The sequence below is a fragment of the Anastrepha ludens genome, chromosome 6 (assembly GCF_028408465.1).
Source record: "Anastrepha ludens isolate Willacy chromosome 6, idAnaLude1.1, whole genome shotgun sequence".
NCBI lineage: Eukaryota > Metazoa > Arthropoda > Insecta > Diptera > Tephritidae > Anastrepha > Anastrepha ludens.
Genome location: NC_071502.1, coordinates 32,494,433 through 32,513,324, shown reverse-complemented (window position 1 = coordinate 32,513,324; position 18,892 = coordinate 32,494,433). Strand labels below are relative to the sequence as shown.

At 38.5% G+C, this 18,892-nt stretch overlaps 1 protein-coding gene and 1 pseudogene across 1 annotated transcript; both read left to right on the top strand.

Annotated features, from left to right (window-relative positions):
• The first annotated feature begins 567 nt into the window (after positions 1 to 567).
• On the top strand, positions 568 to 3,274 carry LOC128868665 (activity-regulated cytoskeleton associated protein 1-like). The gene has a single exon (XM_054111005.1). The coding sequence runs from the start codon at positions 751 to 753 to the stop codon at positions 1,549 to 1,551; it is 801 nt and encodes a 266-aa protein (XP_053966980.1). The 5' UTR covers positions 568 to 750; the 3' UTR covers positions 1,552 to 3,274.
• A 6,472-nt stretch (positions 3,275 to 9,746) lies between these two features.
• On the top strand, positions 9,747 to 12,646 carry LOC128866280 (activity-regulated cytoskeleton associated protein 1-like; annotated as a pseudogene).
• Positions 12,647 to 18,892: the final 6,246 nt, after the last annotated feature.

Sequence of the window (18,892 nt, the reverse complement as noted above, 5' to 3'; positions counted from 1 at the left end):
TCTTAACTAAGTCTATCGGATGCACAAACTTGTCAGTCTTCATACACCCCCAAACTTCTTGAGTCAAACTAAGCCATGCTGCCTAACTGGCTATCCCAAAGAGTTAGCGTAAGAGTAAGGCATTAGAGTAACGGCAGGGCTGTTCTTGGAAAAGGAATACCATGTCCGCTTTGTCCCGTATTTTCCTCATCGACTTTCTTAAGCTCTCCTTGTTTTCTTATTATTTCAATAATAAAGTATTTTACTATTGGTAGAAATTGTATCTGATTTCAAGAATTTTATATTTCATCTGAAAAAGCAAACCAACTGACCTTAGTAGCTTTTGCACATGACGCCTCCCGTAATTGAGTGCGTTTGGGTGTAACTTAGTTATTTCTCTGCCAAATATGTTTGTATGTATGTATGTATTTGTACAAAAGTGCATACCAACGGGGTAAATTTTGATAATTGAAAATAACGGATTAAAACATATTTCTCCCAACAACTGCAGGCTTTGGTCCAATGTACTCAATATAAAGACTTTTTCTCTCCTCTTCTGTGACTATAAAATCCGATTGACTTCAAAATCAATTTCAGTCTCTTACGACCACAGCCAGTGAATAATATTTGCGCCAGGAAGACATTCACCATCAGCAATTGGCTTTGTTCGCTGCTGCCAACAACAAACGCTCCAGTGTCGCATCTACAACAAACAATAAATAAAACTACTTTGTTACAATAACAAACAAACAAACATTAATATTCAACAAAATGGCCGAAAACGTCGTACGAATGACAAACGAACAACTGCAGTCACTAATCGAGTCGGTACGTTTGGCCGCCGTGGAAGGCGCCAGCAGCGCCGTTTCAGCTACCATCCAAACCAAGGGCAACTTCACCAACTGTAGCATCCGGTTTGGAGGTCAGCGTGACCATGAGGCTGTCGAGCAGTTCATCACCTCCATTGTTACCTACAAAGAAATCGAGTCGATCAGCGACGAATATGCGCTTAAGGGGCTATCTTTACTGTTCTATGGTCTAGCGTCCACTTGGTGGCAAGGCGTGCGCAAAGAAGCGAAAACTTGGGCGGACGCCATCGCTCTGATACGCGACCACTTTTCGCCCACCAAACCCGTATACCAGATTTACTTGGAGATCTTTGAAAACAAACAAGACGACCGCGCTGCTATTGATACGTTCATCTGCCAGAAGCGCGCTCTACTTGCACAACTGCCAGAGGGACGTCACGACGAGGAAACCGAGTTAGATTTGGTCTATGGTCTGCTGAACATCAAGTATCGTAAGAATATTCTACGCCAAGACATTAAGACATTCCGCGAATTACTTGAGAAGGGCCGTATTATCGAACACCTTAACTTGAAATCAAAGGAAGTGCAAACAGGTCCAGTGCGTGATTTTAAACTTACCAAACGATGTACACATTGCAACTTCCGAGGTCACACATTCGCAGAGTGTCGAAAGCGGAGAACTTCGAACGATGAATCAAATACGGTGACTACCACACACACACACACACAACACCAACCAATGGAAAATGACATCATAGCTTAGTGACGTCTCAATCTGAGCAGCTTACGCCGGTACCGTATTACTGAAGCAAAACTTTCGCTCTCACCAACGAAGCGGAGAAACAGCATCCAACGGTGTTGATTTGTTGATGAATAGCGGCAACAACAGCAACAAAACTATTTAGACTTAGTATTAGTACATAAATTCACATATACATACATAGAAATAATTATTGTGAGTTCGAGTTGTTCTTTGCCCCTACAAAACTATTGGAATTTTTACGTGGAAGGGCAAAGTTTTCTTTGCACTTTAGCGGTGCTTTGATTGCTTTGTCTTAAATGCGTTATTATTTCCAATAGAGTTGTACGGAGTGGCGGCACCTTGGACTCACAAACGTCTTTCATCCAACCGCAAACGCGAGTTCACGCTGTGTCAAGCACGGCTCCAGATGGCTACGAACGCCAGCAATGGAGTTCCTTCATTGCCGAAAACAATATTTCTTCAACCCGTGAAGATATTTGAAATCAGATTTTAAACAAAACGAATTATTATATTCGAGTCACAATTCGAACCAGCCATACTTCAACAATATTGGTGACAATTTGCTTCACCTCATATTGCGTACATGGATGAAGTTTTTTTTTTTTCAATCTAAAATTATAGTGATCTCATTCTATAGTAGCCATGAGGTTGGAGACTTGTAAGCATTAGTTGGAATATCTGCGGACATTCTTGAGCCCCTATATGAACCTACAGGTCTCACCTTCGGGATACATAGAAAGTGACCATAAATTTTTGCTTGAAGAAGAAAGTTTGATTTCTTGTGTGACTTGTTGAAGTCCGAAGCAGATTGCTGCCTTTATGAAGATGACTGAGGAGATGAGTGCTCGAAACACCGCTGCATTTGCTTGCTGATGACAGTGGTACGAAAGTCATTCAGTGAGAACTTGACTGGAACACCTTTGTATTTGTGGCTAATTAAGATATGCATTCTGACGTCTGCTAAACGTTTGGTTCACGGCTTTCTTCGGCGATGTTCCTTATGTTTGACCACTTCAGTTTGCGTAAATCAGTTGCAAATGCAAAGCTGGTAAATTCCTGCAATGACGATGACTTTTGGACAATGTTGCCCGCTCTCGAATGTGGCACAAAGCCTCCATTGCATATATGTAGAGGTGCTGCTTGACATTTTGTGTGTTGCATTTGTACAGCTTGGCGAACCATTCGGGAGTTTCTTGCGCCTTAAGAGAGCCCCTTTTGCGTGTGAGTGGCACCTGGTGGGTCTCATCTAGCTGAGGTACTAATGCTTTTCGCAACATGTTGGCAGTAAATCTACGTGTGGCAAAAGTAAATATCACCTACGAAAAAGATGATTACTTTTCTAATCACATTTTTGTAGTGATATCGAAATGCGCACAATTGGCACGCCGAATTGGCGATCTGCGGGCTGTGCAAACTTCCCTGTAGCGTCAAGCGTATGGCACGCCAACTGCCAATGCACTCATGCATTCACTCAACCCTACGGCTTGGGCAATGCATTGTGAGCATAGAAATTACGATCTCCAATGCGGCAATCATAGGGAACGGCTTTAAATAGTTAAGTTAGTTTTCTGTGTTGTACTGTGTATTGTAGTGCTAGGCTTAGTATTAACAGTAAAAAACAAAAACACAAAAAAAGAGAAAAAACAAAAAACAAACAAAAAAAAAGCAACAAATAATCGCTAAACAATAGAAACAGAAATGAAGAAGTCCTGCTAAAGACAAAGATACAATAAAAAGAAGTGAATGTCGAAATAAGAATGAAAATAATAATAATAATAATAAAATGAGAGAAAAAACATGAAATAATAATAATAATAATAATAAAATGAGAGAAAAAACATGAAATAATATTAATAATAATGAAAAAAGATAATGTAATAATTATAATAAAAAAAATGAAATAATAATCATTTTAATCCTAATAATAATAAAATAATAATAATAATAACTAACTCTTACTGTATTATTACTATGGGGAAAAAGGGCGGGTATTGTTCGTTAAATTGCGCCTTCCCAAATTACAAGCGGAGATAATTTCTGGTTGAATCATTAAAATTTCCTTAGACTTTGGAAACAATTCAAAGGGCGCGTCTGCTTCTTTACTGGTTCTTAAACAATCAAAAGCGAAACTCGGAAGGAGAAAATTTGTTATAATTGCGCATATTTTCATCAGCAATTGTCAGAAAATGGCGTAGGATGTGGTAGAACATATGCATTTCGAACATCAGTTAAGGGGGGAGCCTGCTTTAGAGACTTCAAAAAATCGATTTTTTCGTGGATTTTTTTTTGGGAAGGAAAGAAATATTCGATTGAAACGAAACTTTCAGGTTTTATTGTTATATATTTCAACAGTCTTCTCAAATTTTTTCATTAAAATATATGTCATATTATGCCTGGTACAAGCATTTTGCCGAGGCGCCTCGAGTGTGCATGTGTCGTGCGGCGGGAAAGATGCAGGTCGCCACTTTCATCAAAAACCAAAAACCCAAAAAAATTTTATTTTAGTATAGTATAGCTTCTAGTTAAACCAAGAAAATTTAACAAAAAGTGAGAAATTCAACAATTTTTCGCTAATAAAAAAAAAAGTTCATTTTTTTGGAAAAACAAATTCACTTTAGATTGTTTAAAAAGTGGGTTAATCATAACTTTCTTAAGGTTTTTTTAGGTTCAACTAGAAAGGAATTTAATTCCGAATACAATCAATGTTATCTCGTTTCGATAGGACGTTTAACTTTTTCCCTATCTTTCCCGCCAATTAGGAAAAATCGTAAAAATAAAAAACCGAGAAATCGCACTTCGAGCGATCCGGCCGCTCGTATACCTGCTCGACGCTTGCTCACAATTCCTTCTGTAACTCCGAAAATATTTTGAATTTGCTTTTGAGATTTTGAGGACACATTCTTGGATAGTTTGGGAAGAAATTTATGCAAAAAAAATCGATTTTTGAAGCCTCTAAAGCAGGCTCCCCCCTTAAGTCATTTTAGGAAGCAGTGAAGCGCCACTTTCCACTTTCAGGGAGTTTTTTATTTCAACTTGGAATGCCTACATTCCAACAGCTAGAACTAAATGCTTGCATACATACATACAAAGAAGGCTAACGGCAATATTTTAATTACAGAAAACAACATTTTTCCATCCGAAGCAATTAGCGGATTAGGGCATTTTTACTTTTCCTGCAAAAAGGTTGTTTGTATTAACAGTTTTGCAATAACAACTAATAGTTTTCTATTTCTTATCACTTATTCTTTTGTCTTTATCACGCTTTACGTGACCTCCTTACAGGATGCTCCGGATATGTGCGACCGCTCTTCCAACATTTTGAGAATTACAGTCGCACATAGACATTTAGCCATTCACTAATAATCGTAGCAGAGGTAGTGAAAGATTTTTAAGAGATGAAGTCACAAGTAAATGCAATGCCCATGTTACGAAATTAGCCTCCGGCCTTTCACTTTCCCCACTTGCGTGGACTTCTACATATGGAACCATCCTCCTGGGGACGGGACCTTACAATTGGTGATCATACATTTGAAAGCGTGGATCAAATTAAATATCTAGAACTGCTTCTCAGTAGAACGGGTGATACAACGATTGCTATCCAAGACCGTGTGCAGGCTGCAAGCAGAGCATATTTTGACCACATTAAACTATTAAAAAGCAAGCACTCGAGTAGAAGAACGAGAACACTGAAACCAGATACAATCACACAGTTAAGTATATTGGAAAGAATAGTTAGAGGAATATCGGGTTCAGTACAAGAAGAAAATTGTCTCTGTAACAACGAGGTAGAGGAATTCCTACATGGAGAAAAAGTCGTGCGGTTTGTTAAATCGCAGTGCATCCGCTGGCTGGGATACGTTTGCAGAAAACCAGATGAAAGGTTAGGTTAGGTTGACCTGGCTGGCTGAAAGCCATCACATAGACCGATTAATCCTTAGTGGTACCAGATGGAGGTTGACCTTTACGTTTCCTTGTAGTAGGCTTCTTGTACATAGTATGAGTGCGTCTTTTGCGAAAGTAAGATCTGAAGCTCGAACACCGAGAGACATTTTAACCACTCATATTGCAGAGCTCCTAAGCATTTCATTCGGGTTGTAGCTAATGCAGGGTAAGAACATAGAAGGAGTTCTAGAATTTCTCTCTCTTCTAGAGAGTTCTGCTTTCCTTTCTAGACAGGCCTAGTACGTATATCTGGGGTATTTATCTGCAAGTGGCTAGATTATTCCACCGCCGGTCTATCCGTGTTTTCATGTCCGCAGCGATGCCATTGTATACCGTTTTTAAAGCTTTCGGTATGTTGTTTTCTTGTTCGAATTGTATGTAAACAGCGCTTTTGGCAATCTCATCTACAATTTCGTTTCCTGCAATGCCTCGACGTTTTTGCTAGGGCTATTTCTGCGGCCTTTCCTACCGCAAAGACTTCTGCTTGAAAAATACTGCAGTAGTCAGGGAGCTTAATTGGCCGTCCGATGTCCAGCTCTGCGCAATAAATCACTGCACCTACTCCGTCCATCATTTTCGAGCCGTCAGTAAATATATTAAGCGTATTGGGGCTAGGTTTCATACCTCTTTTCCACCCCTCTTCTTCTATAGTTGTTCGGAATCTCTTCACCCAATTGTGTTTCGAAGTCATATAATCCGTATTGGTCCGATAACTCGTACCTATTGAGCTTTGTCCGAATGTTTTACAGGTAAATTCAACCGTTGCGTTAAGTCTTGCGGCATATCTAGCTGCTAGATCTTCTGTCGCAATGTCAATCTGTGGTGGGTTGAGTATTCTTTCAAGTTTTGAAAGAATACCGCGCAAAGTTTAGGATGCCCGCATGTTTGGTTAAAAGCGAAGAGAGCGACCGCGAAAATGATGGCTAAACAACGTTGAGGACGATCTAAGAAGCATAGGAGCGACCAGCTACCGTAATTTGGCTATGCACCGAGATGCATGGAGAAAAGTTGTGGAGAAAGCTAAGGCGCACACCGAGCTGTAGTGCACAGAAACTTCGACGCTAATTTATGCCAAGAGTACGCAAACTGCTCAGTCTACAACGAGACAGAAGAGGCGGAAATTTTAGAAATTTCTTCTGTAGTGAATTTCTTAAAGAGTCCTTCATATTAGAGATCATATTCCATATTTCATATATAGTCTTATCATAGTAGCTAGCATCTCTGCGGACATTCCGGTGGCTCAATATGAACCTACAAGTCTCACCTTTGGGATACAATAGAAAGTGACGACTAACTTTCGGTCGAAGAAAAACGTTTGATTTATTGTGTGAGTTGTTGGGATCCGAAGCAGATTGCGCCCTTTATGAAGATGACTGAGGAGATGAGTACTCGAAACATCGCTGCATTTGCCTGTTGGTGACAGTGGTTAAATAGGCATTCAGTGAGAGTTTGTGGTGTGACAAAACCGAAACTCACTTGCAAGTTTTTTTTAAACGTTTTAATACTTTTATATTTACATTTTTGTAATGATATCGAAAAATTGTACAACAATGGGATCGAGATCGTCATTCGCCAACTGATTTGCACTCCTTCATTTACTCAACTCTACGGCTTAGATTCGCCGCTCATTTCGCCTCCGGAAATGTTCCGATAGTCTTGGCTCTCTCAAAGAGACACAGAAATTTTTCGTGTTGCAGTGTTCAGTTTATTCAGATTATTCACTAGTGTGATTTACCGAAAGCATTAAAATCTGGAGGAACTGATCCGTATTTCGGTTCAAATGCGGTCGGTAGTATCACCAGCTAAAGGTTTAGCGAGGGCACTACAGTCTGAGCATAAACATTCGAGGTCACAAGGGAACTATGCATTTAAGACTGCCTTATTTAAATATTTGTAATATTACATCACCCAATTCTAAGTTTGGAAAAAGAAGAAGAAGCAAAAGATTTAGTAGATAGAAAAATAAGAGAAGTCTGACTAATTTATATATTTAAATTTTGTTGTTCTTTACTCGAGGGGCGGCTGCATTAGAAATTGTAATAAAAAGCAGAGAGTTTGTAATAAAAATTAGATTCCTTTTCAAATACGTTGTCTTAAATCAAAGCAAGAGGTTAGAGAGTGGTGTGAACCAGGTTCTTCGGCTCTGAAATGAGTTCGTGTCCGAAAATCGGTTAAGAAGGTGTTAGCATCAGTTTTTTGGGATGTGAAAGGGATTTTGTTTGTAGATTACTTGCAAACTGGTAAAACAATAATTCTGAATATTATCCTAACCCTTTTGGGCCAGCTGAAGGAAAAAAACGTGAAAAAATACCCAGTTCACAAAAGAAAAAAATTATTTTTCATCAGGACAATGCACTGTGCCGAGAAGAGCATTTTGACAACAGCTAAAATCTATGAATAAAATCTAAAATAAAGGTCGAATTGTTGGAGCATCCACCGCAATCACCAGAATTGGACCCTAGCGACTTCCAGCTATTTGCAGACCTAAAAAAATTCAAACGTGTAATGTGTGTTTCATCAAATCAGGAGGTCATAACAGCTGTGCGGCGTATTTTGCAGCACTTTCAGATGGTCACTTCAGGTATGGAATTCATAAATTGGAGTCTCACTGGAGCAAGTGTATTGATGTACCGGGACTCAGAGACTCTACTGAATAATAAAGTGTGATTTAAACCATAAAATTGTGTATTTCTTATCGACCCGAAAAACTTATTGAGCAGCCTAGTATTTACCAAGAATGATAGAAACAAGATTGCGCCCATCAGAGAGTGCGTGAAGTCACATTGGCCGAGTTGTGCAGTGTTGCCAACCATTTGCTCTTCGCAATAAATTTAGTGCATTTTTATATATCAAAATGCGAAAGTTTTTAAGTTGGTGTTTGTTTCTTATTTTTAATTTAAAGCTACCGAAACTATAAATTAAAGCAAAAAACTTTATTATTAAACAAAAGAATGTTAAAAAAGGTCAATCTGAGGAGATATTAGTGTTAATGAAAATTTGTGGGTTCTTATAAAATTTGATATTTTGAAAGTGTAAATTTTATTTTTTGCTCCTTTTAAGGTTATGCAAGAATAATAAATGTCCCTCTCTCAACTCTTCTTAATATTGAAAACCTTTTTACACATTTTAAAAGGCGTTTGAATTTACTGAATGCGGATTAAAACCATAGACGTGTAATCATTTCCTCCGGTCCTCTATCCTTAGAGGGACATAGAGCATCCAGAGGTGTTTTTATGGTAAAAATAAACAACAAAATAGCAGAACATACTAAAGAAACTATAACGACAAAACAAAAGAGTACCTTATCAAGTTACATAACCTCAAATATAGCAAAAAAGTCATTCCCTTAACAAAAAAACTCATAAATTAAATTGTAGATAAGCATAACACATTTATTAAAAAAAAAAACGCACATTTTAAAGACAATTTGTGACGCATACAAAGTTCTTTAAGCGATTCAATAAAAATCTTGTATTTTAATTTCTTTAAATGGGCATTTTTATATCCAAAGCTAGGCAACAACTGCAATCGCGCGCAATGCGACCAGATGTTGAAAAAAGTAAAGCTACATAAAAGTGACGGTTCCATTTTAAAGTAAGCCTGAGGAGCTTAGACTGTCTGCTATTTAGTACTCGTATAGGTATAACTGTGGTCTTAGCTTTGTCCGCTGTACCAAATTACCCACTAAGTTCTTCTTAACTAAGTCTATCGGATGCACAAACTTGTCAGTCTTCATACACCCCCAAACTTCTTGAGTCAAACTAAGCCATGCTGCCTAACTGGCTATCCCAAAGAGTTAGCGTAAGAGTAAGGCATTAGAGTAACGGCAGGGCTGTTCTTGGAAAAGGAATACCATGTCCGCTTTGTCCCGTATTTTCCTCATCGACTTTCTTAAGCTCTCCTTGTTTTCTTATTATTTCAATAATAAAGTATTTTACTATTGGTAGAAATTGTATCTGATTTCAAGAATTTTATATTTCATCTGAAAAAGCAAACCAACTGACCTTAGTAGCTTTTGCACATGACGCCTCCCGTAATTGAGTGCGTTTGGGTGTAACTTAGTTATTTCTCTGCCAAATATGTTTGTATGTATGTATGTATTTGTACAAAAGTGCATACCAACGGGGTAAATTTTGATAATTGAAAATAACGGATTAAAACATATTTCTCCCAACAACTGCAGGCTTTGGTCCAATGTACTCAATATAAAGACTTTTTCTCTCCTCTTCTGTGACTATAAAATCCGATTGACTTCAAAATCAATTTCAGTCTCTTACGACCACAGCCAGTGAATAATATTTGCGCCAGGAAGACATTCGCCATCAGCAATTGGCTTTGTTCGCTGCTGCCAACAACAAGCGCTCCAGTGTCGCATCTACAACAAACAATAAATAAAACTACTTTGTTACAATAACAAACAAACAAACATTAATATTCAACAAAATGGCCGAAAACGTCGTACGAATGACAAACGAACAACTGCAGTCACTAATCGAGTCGGTACGTTTGGCCGCCGTGGAAGGCGCCAGCAGCGCCGCTCCAGCTACCATCCAAACCAAGGGCAACTTCACCAACTGTAGCAGCCGGTTTGGAGGTCAGCGTGACCATGAGGCTGTCGAGGAGTTCATCACCTCCATTGTTACCTACAAAGAAATCGAGTCGATCAGCGACGAATATGCGCTTAAGGGGCTATCTTTACTGTTCTATGGTCTAGCGTCCACTTGGTGGCAAGGCGTGCGCAAAAAGAAGCGAAAACTTGGGCGGACGCCATCGCTCTGATACGCGACCACTTTTCGCCCACCAAACCCGCCTACCAGATTTACTTGGAGATCTTTGAAAACAAACAAGACGACCGCGCTGCTATTGATACGTTCATCTGCCAGAAGCGCGCTCTACTTGCACAACTGCCAGAGGGACGTCACGACGAGGAAACCGAGTTAGATTTGGTCTATGGTCTGCTGAACATCAAGTATCGTAAGAATATTCTACGCCAAGACATTAAGACATTCCGCGAATTACTTGAGAAGTGCCGTATTATCGAAAACAATGACTTGGAATCAGAGGAAGTTCCACCGGTTCCAGTGCGTGATTTCAAACGTCCTAAACGCTGTACATATTGTAACTTCCGAGGTCACACATTCGAAGAGTGTCGAAAGCGGAGAACTTCGAACGATGAATCAAATACGGTGACTACCACACACACACACACAACACCAACCAATGGAAAATGACATCATAGCTTAGTGACGTCTCAATCTGAGCAGCTTACGCCGGTACCGTATTACTGAAGCAAAACTTTCGCTCTCACCAACGAAGCGGAGAAACAGCATCCAACGGTGTTGATTTGTTGATGAATAGCGGCAACAGCAGCAACAAAACTATTTAGACTTAGTATTAGTACATAAATTCACATATACATACATAGAAATAATTATTGTGAGTTCGAGTTGTTCTTTGCCCCTACAAAACTATTGGAATTTTTACGTGGAAGGGCAAAGTTTTCTTTGCACTTTAGCGGTGCTTTGATTGCTTTGTCTTAAATGCGTTATTATTTCCAATAGAGTTGTACGGAGTGGCGGCACCTTGGACTCACAAACGTCTTTCATCCAACCGCAAACGCGAGTTCACGCTGTGTCAAGCACGGCTCCAGATGGCTACGAACGCCAGCAATGGAGTTCCTTCATTGCCGAAAACAATATTTCTTCAACCCGTGAAGATATTTGAAATCAGATTTTAAACAAAACGAATTATTATATTCGAGTCACAATTCGAACCAGCCATACTTCAACAATATTGGTGACAATTTGCTTCACCTCATATTGCGTACATGGATGAAGTTTTTTTTTTCAATCTAAAATTATAGTGATCTCATTCTATAGTAGCCATGAGGTTGGAGACTTGTAAGCATTAGTTGGAATATCTGCGGACATTCTTGAGCCCCTATATGAACCTACAGGTCTCACCTTCGGGATACATAGAAAGTGACCATAAATTTTTGCTTGAAGAAGAAAGTTTGATTTCTTGTGTGACTTGTTAAAGTCCGAAGCAGATTGCTGCCTTTATGAAGATGACTGAGGAGATGAGTGCTCGAAACACCGCTGCATTTGCTTGCTGATGACAGTGGTACGAAAGTCATTCAGTGAGAACTTGACTGGAACACCTTTGTATTTGTGGCTAATTAAGATATGCATTCTGACGTCTGCTAAACGTTTGGTTCACGGCTTTCTTCGGCGATGTTCCTTATGTTTGACCACTTCAGTTTGCGTAAATCAGTTGCAAATGCAAAGCTGGTAAATTCCTGCAATGACGATGACTTTTGGACAATGTTGCCCGCTCTCGAATGTGGCACAAAGCCTCCATTGCATATATGTAGAGGTGCTGCTTGACATTTTGTGTGTTGCATTTGTACAGCTTGGCGAACCATTCGGGAGTTTCTTGCGCCTTAAGAGAGCCTCCTTTTGCGTGTGAGTGGCACCTGGTGGGTCTCATCTAGCTCAGGTAATAATGCTTTTCGCAACATGTTGGCAGTAAATCTACGTGTGGCAAAAGTAAATATCACCTACGAAAAAGATGATTACTTTTCTAATCACATTTTTGTAGTGATATCGAAATGCGCACAATTGGCACGCCGAATTGGCGATCTGCGGGCTGTGCAAACTTCCCTGTAGCGTCAAGCGTATGGCACGCCAACTTCCAACGCACTCATGCATTCACTCAACCCTACGGCTTGGGCAATGCATTGTGAGCATAGAAATTACGATCTCCAATGCGGCAATCATAAGGAACGGCTTTAAATAGTTAAGTTAGTTTTCTGTATTGCACTGTGTATTGTAGTGCTAGGCTTAGTATTAACAGTAAAAAACAAAAACACAAAAAAAGAGAAAAAACAAAAAACAAACAAAAAAAAAGCGACAAATAATCGCTAAACAATAGAAACAGAAATGAAGAAGTCCTGCTAAAGACAAAGATACAATAAAAAGAAGTGAATGTCGAAATAAGAATGAAAATAATAATAATAATAATAAAATGAGAGAAAAAACATGAAATAATATTAATAATAATGAGAAAAGATAATGTAATAATTATAATAAAAAAAATGAAATAATAATCATTTTAATCCTAATAATAATAAAATAATAATAATAATAACTAACTCTTACTGCATTATTACTATGGGGAAAAAGGGCGGGTATTGTTCGTTAAATTGCGCCTTCCCAAATTACAAGCGGAGATAATTTCTGGTTGAATCATTAAAATTTCCTTAGACTTTGGAAACAATTCAAAGGGCGCGTCTGCTTCTTTACTGGTTCTTAAACAATCAAAAGCGAAACTCGGAAGGAGAAAATTTGTTATAATTGCGCATATTTTCATCAGCAATTGTCAGAAAATGGCGTAGGATGTGGTAGAACATATGCATTTCGAACATCAGTTAAGGGGGGAGCCTGCTTTAGAGACTTCAAAAAATCGATTTTTTCGTGGATTTTTTTTTGGGAAGGAAAGAAATATTCGATTGAAACGAAACTTTCAGGTTTTATTGTTATATATTTCAACAGTCTTCTCAAATTTTTTCATTAAAATATATGTCATATTATGCCTGGTACAAGCATTTTGCCGAGGCGCCTCGAGTGTGCATGTGTCGTGCGGCGGGAAAGATGCAGGTCGCCACTTTCATCAAAAACCAAAAACCCAAAAAAATTTTATTTTAGTATAGTATAGCTTCTAGTTAAACCAAGAAAATTTAACAAAAAGTGAGAAATTCAACAATTTTTCGCTAATAAAAAAAAAAGTTCATTTTTTTGGAAAAACAAATTCACTTTAGATTGTTTAAAAAGTGGGTTAATCATAACTTTCTTAAGGTTTTTTTAGGTTCAACTAGAAAGGAATTTAATTCCGAATACAATCAATGTTATCTCGTTTCGATAGGACGTTTAACTTTTTCCCTATCTTTCCCGCCAATTAGGAAAAATCGTAAAAATAAAAAACCGAGAAATCGCACTTCGAGCGATCCGGCCGCTCGTATACCTGCTCGACGCTTGCTCACAATTCCTTCTGTAACTCCGAAAATATTTTGAATTTGCTTTTGAGATTTTGAGGACACATTCTTGGATAGTTTGGGAAGAAATTTATGCAAAAAAAATCGATTTTTGAAGCCTCTAAAGCAGGCTCCCCCCTTAAGTCATTTTAGGAAGCAGTGAAGCGCCACTTTCCACTTTCAGGGAGTTTTTTATTTCAACTTGGAATGCCTACATTCCAACAGCTAGAACTAAATGCTTGCATACATACATACAAAGAAGGCTAACGGCAATATTTTAATTACAGAAAACAACATTTTTCCATCCGAAGCAATTAGCGGATTAGGGCATTTTTACTTTTCCTGCAAAAAGGTTGTTTGTATTAACAGTTTTGCAATAACAACTAATAGTTTTCTATTTCTTATCACTTATTCTTTTGTCTTTATCACGCTTTACGTGACCTCCTTACAGGATGCTCCGGATATGTGCGACCGCTCTTCCAACATTTTGAGAATTACAGTCGCGCATAGACATTTAGCCATTCACTAATAATCGTAGCAGAGGTAGTGAAAGATTTTTAAGAGATGAAGTCACAAGTAAATGCAATGTCCATGTTACGAAATTAGCCTCCGGCCTTTCACTTTCCCCACTTGCGTGGACTTCTACATATGGAACCATCCTCCTGGGGATGGGACCTTACAATTGGTGATCATACATTTGAAAGCGTGGATCAAATTAAATATCTAGAACTGCTTCTCAGTAGAACGGGTGATACAACGATTGCTATCCAAGACCGTGTGCAGGCTGCAAGCAGAGCATATTTTGACCACATTAAACTATTAAAAAGCAAGCACTCGAGTAGAAGAACGAGAACACTGAAACCAGATACAATCACACAGTTAAGTATATTGGAAAGAATAGTTAGAGGAATATCGGGTTCAGTACAAGAAGAAAATTGTCTCTGTAACAACGAGGTAGAGGAATTCCTACATGGAGAAAAAGTCGTGCGGTTTGTTAAATCGCAGTGCATCCGCTGGCTGGGATACGTTTGCAGAAAACCAGATGAAAGGTTAGGTTAGGTTGACCTGGCTGGCTGAAAGCCATCACATAGACCGATTAATCCTTAGTGGTACCAGATGGAGGTTGACCTTTACGTTTCCTTGTAGTAGGCTTCTTGTACATAGTATGAGTGCGTCTTTTGCGAAAGTAAGATCTGAAGCTCGAACACCGAGAGACATTTTAACCACTCATATTGCAGAGCTCCTAAGCATTTCATTCGGGTTGTAGCTAATGCAGGGTAAGAACATAGAAGGAGTTCTAGAATTTCTCTCTCTTCTAGAGAGTTCTGCTTTCCTTTCTAGACAGGCCTAGTACGTATATCTGGGGTATTTATCTGCAAGTGGCTAGATTATTCCACCGCCGGTCTATCCGTGTTTTCATGTCCGCAGCGATGCCATTGTATACCGTTTTTAAAGCTTTCGGTATGTTGTTTTCTTGTTCGAATTGTATGTAAACAGCGCTTTTGGCAATCTCATCTACAATTTCGTTTCCTGCAATGCCTCGACGTTTTTGCTAGGGCTATTTCTGCGGCCTTTCCTACCGCAAAGACTTCTGCTTGAAAAATACTGCAGTAGTCAGGGAGCTTAATTGGCCGTCCGATGTCCAGCTCTGCGCAATAAATCACTGCACCTACTCCGTCCATCATTTTCGAGCCGTCAGTAAATATATTAAGCGTATTGGGGCTAGGTTTCATACCTCTTTTCCACCCCTCTTCTTCTATAGTTGTTCGGAATCTCTTCACCCAATTGTGTTTCGAAGTCATATAATCCGTATTGGTCCGATAACTCGTACCTATTGAGCTGTGTCCGAATGTTTTACAGGTAAATTCAACCGTTGCGTTAAGTCTTGCGGCATATCTAGCTGCTAGATCTTCTGTCGCAATGTCAATCCGTGGTGGGTTGAGTATTCTTTCAAGTTTTGAAAGAATACCGCGCAAAGTTTAGGATGCCCGCATGTTTGGTTAAAAGCGAAGAGAGCGACCGCGAAAATGATGGCTAAACAACGTTGAGGACGATCTAAGAAGCATAGGAGCGACCAGCTACCGTAATTTGGCTATGCACCGAGATGCATGGAGAAAAGTTGTGGAGAAAGCTAAGGCGCACACCGAGCTGTAGTGCACAGAAACTTCGACGCTAATTTATGCCAAGAGTACGCAAACTGCTCAGTCTACAACGAGACAGAAGAGGCGAAAATTTTAGAAATTTCTTCTGTAGTGAATTTCTTAAAGAGTCCTTCATATTAGAGATCATATTCCATATTTCATATATAGTCTTATCATAGTAGCTAGCATCTCTGCGGACATTCCGGTGGCTCAATATGAACCTACAAGTCTCACCTTTGGGATACAATAGAAAGTGACGACTAACTTTCGGTCGAAGAAAAACGTTTGATTTATTGTGTGAGTTGTTGGGATCCGAAGCAGATTGCTCCCTTTATGAAGATGACTGAGGAGATGAGTACTCGAAACATCGCTGCATTTGCCTGTTGGTGACAGTGGTTAAATAGGCATTCAGTGAGAGTTTGTGGTGTGACAAAACCGAAACTCACTTGCAAGTTTTTTTTAAACGTTTTAATACTTTTATATTTACATTTTTGTAATGATATCGAAAAATTGTACAACAATGGGATCGAGATCGTCATTCGCCAACTGATTTGCACTCCTTCATTTACTCAACTCTACGGCTTAGATTCGCCGCTCATTTCGCCTCCGGAAATGTTCCGATAGTCTTGGCTCTCTCAAAGAGACACAGAAATTTTTCGTGTTGCAGTGTTCAGTTTATTCAGATTATTCACTAGTGTGATTTACCGAAAGCATTAAAATCTGGAGGAACTGATCCGTATTTCGGTTCAAATGCGGTTGGTAGTATCACCAGCTAAAGGTTTAGCGAGGGCACTACAGTCTGAGCATAAACATTCGAGGTCACAAGGGAACTATGCATTTAAGACTGCCTTATTTAAATATTTGTAATATTACATCACCCAATTCTAAGTTTGGAAAAAGAAGAAGAAGCAAAAGATTTAGTAGATAGAAAAATAAGAGAAGTCTGACTAATTTATATATTTAAATTTTGTTGTTCTTTACTCGAGGGGCGGCTGCATTAGAAATTGTAATAAAAAGCAGAGAGTTTGTAATAAAAATTAGATTCCTTTTCAAATACGTTGTCTTAAATCAAAGCAAGAGGTTAGAGAGTGGTGTGAACCAGGTTCTTCGGCTCTGAAATGAGTTCGTGTCCGAAAATCGGTTAAGAAGGTGTTAGCATCAGTTTTTTGGGATGTGAAAGGGATTTTGTTTGTAGATTACTTGCAAACTGGTAAAACAATAATTCTGAATATTATCCTAACCCTTTTGGGCCAGCTGAAGGAAAAAAACGTGAAAAAATACCCAGTTCACAAAAGAAAAAAATTATTTTTCATCAGGACAATGCACTGTGCCGAGAAGAGCATTTTGACAACAGTTAAAATCTATGAATAAAATCTAAAATAAAGGTCGAATTGTTGGAGCATCCACCGCAATCACCAGAATTGGACCCTAGCGACTTCCAGCTATTTGCAGACCTAAAAAAATTCAAACGTGTAATGTGTGTTTCATCAAATCAGGAGGTCATAACAGCTGTGCGGCGTATTTTGCAGCACTTTCAGATGGTCACTTCAGGTATGGAATTCATAAATTGGAGTCTCACTGGAGCAAGTGTATTGATGTACCGGGACTCAGAGACTCTACTGAATAATAAAGTGTGATTTAAACCATAAAATTGTGTATTTCTTATCGACCCGAAAAACTTATTGAGCAGCCTAGTATTTACTAAGAATGATAGAAACAAGATTGCGCCCATCAGAGAGTGCGTGAAGTCACATTGGCCGAGTTGTGCAGTGTTGCCAACCATTTGCTCTTCGCAATAAATTTAGTGCATTTTTATATATCAAAATGCGAAAGTTTTTAAGTTGGTGTTTGTTTCTTATTTTTAATTTAAAGCTACCGAAACTATAAATTAAAGCAAAAAACTTTATTATTAAACAAAAGAATGTTAAAAAAGGTCAATCTGAGGAGATATTAGTGTTAATGAAAATTTGTGGGTTCTTATAAAATTTGATATTTTGAAAGTGTAAATTTTATTTTTTGCTCCTTTTAAGGTTATGCAAGAATAATAAATGTCCCTCTCTCAACTCTTCTTAATATTGAAAACCTTTTTACACATTTTAAAAGGCGTTTGAATTTACTGAATGCGGATTAAAACCATAGACGTGTAATCATTTCCTCCGGTCCTCTATCCTTAGAGGGACATAGAGCATCCAGAGGTGTTTTTATGGTAAAAATAAACAACAAAATAGCAGAACATACTAAAGAAACTATAACGACAAAACAAAAGAGTACCTTATCAAGTTACATAACCTCAAATATAGCAAAAAAGTCATTCCCTTAACAAAAAAACTCATAAATTAAATTGTAGATAAGCATAACACATTTATTTAAAAAAAAACGCACATTTTAAAGACAATTTGTGACGCATACAAAGTTCTTTAAGCGATTCAATAAAAATCTTGTATTTTAATTTCTTTAAATGGGCATTTTAGTGCGTTTTTATATCCAAAGCTAGGCAACACTGCAGTAGCGAGAGAGAGATTTGACTGCTGAAAGCAGAAGAACACCAACAACAACTGCAATCGCGCGCAATGCGACCAGATGTTGAAAAAAGTAAAGCTACATAAAAGTGACGGTTCCATTTTAAAGTAAGCCTGAGGAGCTTAGACTGTCTGCTATTTAGTACTCGTATAGGTATAACTGTGGTCTTAGCTTTGTCCGCTGTACCAAATTGCCCACTAAGTTCTTCTTAACTAAGTCTATCGGATGCACAAACTTGTCAGTCTTCATACACCCCCAAACTTCTTGAGTCAAACTAAGCCATGCTGCCTAACTGGCTATCCCAAAGAGTTAGCGTAAGAGTAAGGCATTAGAGTAACGGCAGGGCTGTTCTTGGAAAAGGAATACCATGTCCGCTTTGTCCCGTATTTTCCTCATCGACTTTCTTAAGCTCTCCTTGTTTTCTTATTATTTCAATAATAAAGTATTTTACCATTGGTAGAAATTGTATCTGATTTCAAGAATTTTATATTTCATCTGAAAAAGCAAACCAACTGACCTTAGTAGCTTTTGCACATGACGCCTCCCGTAATTGAGTGCGTTTGGGTGTAACTTAGTTATTTCTCTGCCAAATATGTTTGTATGTATGTATGTATTTGTACAAAAGTGCATACCAACGGGGTAAATTTTGATAATTGAAAATAACGGATTAAAACATATGTCTCCCAACAACTGCAGGCTTTGGTCC